Source organism: Etheostoma spectabile, chromosome 15 (assembly GCF_008692095.1).
Source record: "Etheostoma spectabile isolate EspeVRDwgs_2016 chromosome 15, UIUC_Espe_1.0, whole genome shotgun sequence".
NCBI classification, from domain to species: Eukaryota; Metazoa; Chordata; class Actinopteri; order Perciformes; family Percidae; genus Etheostoma; species Etheostoma spectabile.
The window spans coordinates 3,468,509-3,475,802 of record NC_045747.1 but is presented as its reverse complement, the minus strand read 5'-3'; the positions used below and the strand labels follow the sequence as shown (position 1 = coordinate 3,475,802).

The window sequence follows — 7,294 nt, the reverse complement described above, 5'->3', positions numbered from 1 at the left end:
AGTCATCTGGTACGTGTTTCTTATCTCCTCCGGTTGTCCTCCCAGTACCTCCAGAACCCCGGGAGGCTCCTGGTTCTGCATGAGGGTTGCAATCTCTGCCTTCCCTTACGCTCATTTTTATTGATCTTTTCTGCAAATAACCTAAAAGAAAAAACAATGCACACACTTTGCATCACTACATTTTTTTAAAATTTGTTTAATTGTGTCCCAAACATGGAACCAACTTGAGACGTGTCTTCCAAGAGGCAGAAAAGTGTGTATTCTGGGTGTCTAACACATAGACCAACTTGTGGCGGTGCACCACCAAACAACAGCAGCTGCCACACATTGCGTTTTCGTCATTATCTTTTTTAAGCCATTTTTACATGAATTCATTCGCTGCTTTCCTTTCCTGCTCTCCTCTGTCTCACACACACACACCACACACACCACACACACACACCCACACACACCACACACACACACACACCCCACACCACACACACACACACACACACACACACACACACACACACACACACACACCACCACACACACACACACACCACACACACACACACAACACACACACACACACACACCTCCGTGCACACACCATCTGTCTTCATGAAAATTTCCATCCACACATTTTTATCCGAATTAAGTGATATCAAATGAAAAAAGCCTCATGAAAACAGTAAGATTATGAAGAAATTTCATGAATATCGACTTAAAGAAATACGTTCGTCTCAGATTTTATATTGATCGATATTCGGCTTATGCAATAAACGTGATGGAAACATTTACCGAATAAATAGATTGTGGATTAAGTTTAGGTTATTTTATGGTTGCAACCCGCCAAAAACAAAGAAGAAGAAGTTTAGTTCATAGGCCGCCCAGTATGTCCATAGCAAAAATCTAAGAAATCCATAATTTATCAGAATCTCGTGAAGATAATGGTCAACACGAAACTGTAATTTGATTGCAACACAGCCTGTGACATCAATAGTACAAGTTTTTATTGGCTTTAAAGCATTGGATGGAAACACCTTTCACCAGCTTTATTCTCATGAGTTTATCGAACTTCAGATAATTTGATTGACAAATGGATGGAAACTTAGCTAGTGCGTTTCCTAGCAACTTTCACTGGATTTAGCTTCTCAGACCCCTTGCAACTTCTTTTCATAAAAGCAACTAGTGACAATTCCTTACATTCCTTTCTATCTACCTTTGCACCAAATTATGCGTACTGACGTCACAAATAATTAGCAAATGAGCTATGACGTACCCCCAACCACAAATGCTTTGTTTATCTGTGGTAACACTGTTATTACTTATCGTTTTGTGTCGTACCTGGCCTTTGTTGTGCTGCTGAGAGTAGCGTTGGCTCCTCTCAGATAAAGATCTCCGGCCCGTGTCCATCAAGAAGACATACCTGCCAAAAGAAAAGACGGGATTTTAGTTCCACACTAAATGAGACAAGTGCATATCAAATAGCAGCAGGAAGAATGAGAAACAAATCAACTGAAGGTCTATAGTAAATTCGTTATTATGCCAAAAAGAGAGTGGGGTATCAAAGCATAGCAAGGGAGGATTTGTGCTGGAGGATTTGGCAAACTATGTGAGTGTTCGTCACGCTACGAGGGTCGAGGGACGAGGCCTTCTGGTACAGACTCCAGTCGATGTTTTTCTTGCCTAAATTCTGTACAACCTGACAGACACAAAATATAAACCTAAATTCCGACCAAAAAGACCAGCAGAGACAGAATGTGCTTTTACTACAGCTGAATGTACAAGCTATTAAACTGACAAAACAAAGCTACTCTGCATACACTTGATTTGAAGTAGCTTTTCAAAGAACATGTGTCTGACAAGATTACAAAGAGAAAAATATAAAACATTGACTTTACAAGAAGAAAAGAACACTAATGGTAATTATCAGTTTTCTGAAAAAAAGTTCCTTCCAGCTTACCTGACAGGATGTTTGTGTCCTCCACAGTGTAAAATCCGCTGGATGTTCCTCCTCAATGTAGGAGATCTCATTGTTAAACACCTCACATGACAAAAACTATCATTTAAAACGACGTAGCGGCTGGAGGTTTATACACGTATAGGGATTGTGTACCGCATTCAATTAAAGAACAGCATTTTTTTAAAAGTTTATTTTATGCTTTACTTGAAGTGCTGAGTTTATCTTATCCCAAACTTAGCGGATCAATGTTTCTTCATTGTTAGCTATTTAGGCCAATGGTTTCCTTGACGCGGAAACATGAAGGAATCAAGATCTAAGATCAACCGTCAATTCTACGTGTACATTTCATTTATAATGAAAGCTCAAATGTGAACACTTTATTTTACAAATGATGGAATGTTTGGTTTTAACTGTATTAAAGCACCTCTTTAAAAAATAGTAATGTTTGCTCATCAAATCTTGATATTCAATACATTTTGAATAGTTTCTTATGGTAATAGTAATTAATCTTACCATTTAGGCACTCTCACGCAATTGTAAAACAAAACAAAATTAAAAACACAGAATTTGGGGAAAATAAAACGGAACTGGGAAAAAACTAAAATGGATTTTATAGGATCCTAGTTATTTGTGTGTCACTTCTGTGTGAACCATAATCTATTTATACTGCATGTACAGTATTTCTACATACGGCACTGAACTCCTCGCTCTCGTCTCCATCTCCTGCGTATGTCCTGCACTCTCCCCAAGGAAATTTCTGAGGTTGACGGCATGATAGCAGAGCCGCCTTCTTGTCCAGAGTGGCCTCTTGACCGATCCAGTAGAAGATCTGCCATTCAATGCGCCATTGTCATCCAGGAAGGTCTACAATTGCAAAAAAAAGCATGTGAGAAAGATGTAGGAAATACATTACATGAAGGCTTACAGATTGTTCCAGCTGTCACAACGAATAACGGTTTGATTCACCCTGAGACTAAAGTTTTGATTATCAAGCGGCTGAAGACCAGATCCTCTGCTGATGTGGCAGACACCTTCAATGTGTCTCAACGTCAAGTACAGAGGATGAAAAAAACATTTGAAGACACTGGAGACGTTTTTGACCAGCCAGGTCAGCAGACACCGCGAGACAACTGCTCGAGAGGACCGTTGTTGGCTCGAAAATCCAAGGCCAGCCCATTTTCTACTGCAGCAGAGCTCCACCAGACTTGTCCCCTGAAGTCCCTGTGTAACCAGAACGGTTTGTCGGATTTGTCTCAAAATGGCCTCCATGGTCGAATCAGTGCGCCAGAAGCCAGCCCAAACAAAAGACAATTGAAAACCGTGTGGCATTTACCAAGGCCCACAGCCTGTAAAAGGATGGACGCTGGAGAAGGGGAAGAAAGTGGATTTTTCAGATGAATCTTCTGTTGAATTACACCAGTTGCCGCAAATATTGCAGGAGACCTACTGGAGCCCGCATGGTCAAGATTCACCCAGAAAACAGTGAAGTTTGGTGGCGGAAAAATCATGGTCTGGGGTTGTATCCAGTATGGGGGTGTGCGAGAGTTCTGCAGGGTGGAAGGCAACATCAATAGTCTCAAATACCAAGAAATCTTAGCTACCTCTTATATTCCCAACCATAAAAGAGGCCAAATTCCCAAAGTTCCTCAAGGCGAAGAAGATCAAGATGTTCCAGGATTGGCCGGCCCAGTCACCAGACATGAACATCATGGAGCATATGTGGGGTAGGATGAAAGAGGAAGCATGGAAGACCAAACCAAAGAATACTGATAAACTCTGGGAGGCAGCAATTGATTTCATCAATACATTGTATGAATCCTTGCCAAACCGCATGGATGCAGTCCTTCAAGCTCATGGAAGTCATATAAGATATTAAATCTGAATCTCACAGCACCACTATTTAATTTGCTGACATATTTTAGTATTTGTAGTAAATTTGTTCAATTTATGTTTAGGCGACAAAACTTTTGTCTTGCCAAAATTTGACCTTTCTGTCTTGTTTAAATAATAAATCTTTTTTTAGTGAAACTAAAGTTTAAAAACTGTGCACATTTACGAACAACTGCCACCGCTCTACTCATTTTAGTAACCACATTGTTAATATGATCCGACCATGGCAATGGCTATGACATTTTATAACTTTTTTTGACATACTATATTATGACTTTTTCATTATTTTTTTGACATACTATACTATGACTTTTTTTGACATACTAAACTATGACTTTTTCATTATTTTTTTCGACCCACTATATTATGACTTTTTTATCACTTTTTTTTCAACATACTATACTATGACTTTTTTATGACTTTTAAAACATACTATACTATGACTTTCATTTTTTTACATACTATACCATGACTCTTATCACTTTTTTGACATACTATACTATGACTTTTTTATGACTTTGTTTGATGTACTATACTATGACCTTTTTGTCACTTTTTTTGACAACCATACCATGACTTTATCACTTTTTTGACATACTATACTATGACTCTTTTATCACTTTTCGGACATATTTTACTATGACTTTTTTATCACTTTTTCGACATACTGTTCTATGACTTTTTATGACTTTTTTAACATATGACTTTTTTTCATTATTTTTTCGACATACTATGTCTCTATCACTTTTTCGACCCACTATACTATGACTCTTTTAGCACTTTGACATACTATACTGTCTTTTTAATCACTTATTTTTCGACATACTGTTCTATGACTTTTTAAAAACTTATGACATATTAAGCCATGACTTTTTTTTAAATATTTAACATACTATGACTTTGTTTTATGACTTCATCAACGTACTTTACTTTTTAATCACTTTTTTCAACATACTTTAATCTGACTTTTTGATAATTTGTTTAACATACCATACTACATTTTTTTCACTTCAATACACTATGACTTATTTTTCTACATTCTATTCTGACTTTTTACAACCTTTTTGACATACTACACTGACCTTTTTCGACATACAATACTATGACTTCATATTTTTTCAACACACTATATGACTTTTTGACATACAATACTTGTGTTGTGTTTGTAAAACGGCTGTTGTCTCCACTCCTTGGCCTGAATGTCCTGTGCACGGGACTAAGACGCGAGGTGGGGAATCGAAGAGAGGAGTCGTGGATGCACAAATAGGGAAATGGGAAAGGCAGAGTGTAGTGTGTCATAAAAACAGTAAGTATGGCAAATCTACTCAAAACACTTGTAAAATGACACCAGTGCAGAAAAAAGGCCGGATGACAAAATATGTGATGTGAGATTTTATTTTAATATAAAATACATAAATAAAGCATCTGCAGGTGGCATCAGGAGCATGTGCACATATTCATATACACACATTCATATATGTGTAGGACTCAAACACACTACCAGGCATACAATTCACCCCATACAAAGTATAAAGAAACAAAATGATGGTAGTTGCAACCATTTGAGAACACGGTACATAAATAGATCTTGCATGGACCAATGTCTGCACACTACACGTCTCATAAGGAGCACTGCAGCAGTTCTGTTAAAACTGATCCGTTAACCATACAGCAAACCAAAAATCACTGTATTTATTAAGATATGTCTCTCAAATGTTGCAAAGAATCTCCCATTGAATAAAACGTTCCAAAATGAGAAACATATTTGAAAAAGAAAGCAACACTTTAAATTCAATGTCTGACTAAAATGTCTAATTTCTAAACCGGTAGAATTTTAAACATGATGCATTTACTTTTTCAAAAATGATTACACTAAATACATTTTGGAAAGAAACTCTTCCTCTGTTCTTGTCCCCTCAGCTCCACACAAGCAAGATAATATTAAACATTTTGACAAGTTGAATGCAGTCTGTAACATTCAAGAATACAGTTTTATTTAGTTTCAGTATCTCCCGGGCGCCACTGATTGCACATTTAAACATCTGTCCTTAAACATAACACAAGGCTCTGTCTCACGCTATAACTTGGACACGGAGATTTCTTTGGCCAAATAAATTGAAGTGTTTAACAATTGACTGTCCAACACATCTTTCAACAAAAAGGTTTTACTTTGCACTTACATCTGTGGACAAGTTAGAGGAGGTGAGAAGAGTGACCAATCAGACTCTGTGGATAGGGGCCGTCCCCATTTTATTGAAGGCGCATGGGGCCCACACACAATCATACTATGTATAGTTCGCACAAAAAACAAAAGAAATGTACGTATAAACCAATATTCCTCCAAAAATTATAGTGCTTTTTTTTTATTCAGTCCCTTAATGATCATTAAAAAACAATACAAACTGTAAAATCACCTTTTATCTGTCCTAAACTGCTTCAAATAAGCTGCGTAAAATGGCACCAAGCATGGAGTGACTCCTGCAGTTTTGTGCACTCAACCCTCCACGGAAAAAAACAACTATTGAACATGCAGCACAAGCCACGTGAAAGCAGCAGAATAGATTGATATGTTAGGGCATTACCCTCCCTTTGGGTTTTTATAAAGCCTCTGTACACCTTAGACCAATTTTGTCTCAAAACATAATTCTCTTCTTTCATTTAACAACAGTATTCAGACTTATTGCTAAAAAAGCTCGTAGAAAAAAAAGTGATATTTAACCATTTCTCTAAAAGACAGGAAACAGTCAACAGCTTCTTGAGCAGAAGAACCTCACCGATGGGGATGTTGTGCTGAATAATCTGTTTTTGCAGGCAGAATCTGACATTAACCTGTGAAGAGGCTGTTGAGCAGCAGCGCCGAGCATAGACATCATCATCCTCCTCTTACTAGTAGAAGATGACATGTGTGTCTATGCGAGGGTAGTTTTGAAAGCTCCCCAGGCGTGGAAGCAGCGCGAGAAGCAGTGGGGCTCGTTCCCCTTCCGCACCAGTCGCAGCTTTCTGGGCTGTGCAGCGTCCTTGGAGCGCATGTGCTGGATGTAAACCTGGAGAGGAAAAGGATTTAGTAAAAAAGTGGATTTGTTTTTATTTTTTTACCAAAACATTTGAACACAAAGAAAGAACAGACAGAAATGCACAGACACAAAGACTGCAGTTTTGAACTAACCTGGCAGGCTTTGAGACTCAGTTTGATCTCCACCTGGCTGGTCTGATTACCGACCCACATGTACACCTGAGGGAAAACAAGAAAAAAATGACAGTAATAAATGAAATGATGAAATCAAACTGATTCCATTGTAGACAACTCTATAATCAATTGTTACCTCTTTGCCGTTGTCCAGCAGCATGATGTCATCATCGGCCAAGTCGTCCTGACAGAAGTCTGAGCACTTCTCGGACACGGAGAAATAACCCTTCTCGTTCGAACACCTGCGTGAGGGAAAGGCAGGGAGC

At 38.3% G+C, this 7,294-nt stretch overlaps 1 protein-coding gene across 1 annotated transcript in view; it reads right to left on the bottom strand.

Moving 5' to 3' along the window:
• Window positions 1-5,220: 5,220 nt before the first annotated feature.
• Window positions 5,221-7,294, bottom strand: part of flii (FLII actin remodeling protein) — a 16,618-nt gene continuing 14,544 nt past the window's right edge. The window contains exons 29-31 of the mRNA XM_032536488.1: window positions 7,165-7,270; window positions 7,008-7,073; window positions 5,221-6,885 (exon numbers count right to left, since the gene is read on the bottom strand). Coding sequence (XP_032392379.1) covers window positions 6,751-6,885; window positions 7,008-7,073; window positions 7,165-7,270 — 307 coding nt within the window. The 3' untranslated portion in view covers window positions 5,221-6,750. The remainder of the gene's footprint in view (window positions 6,886-7,007; window positions 7,074-7,164; window positions 7,271-7,294) is intronic.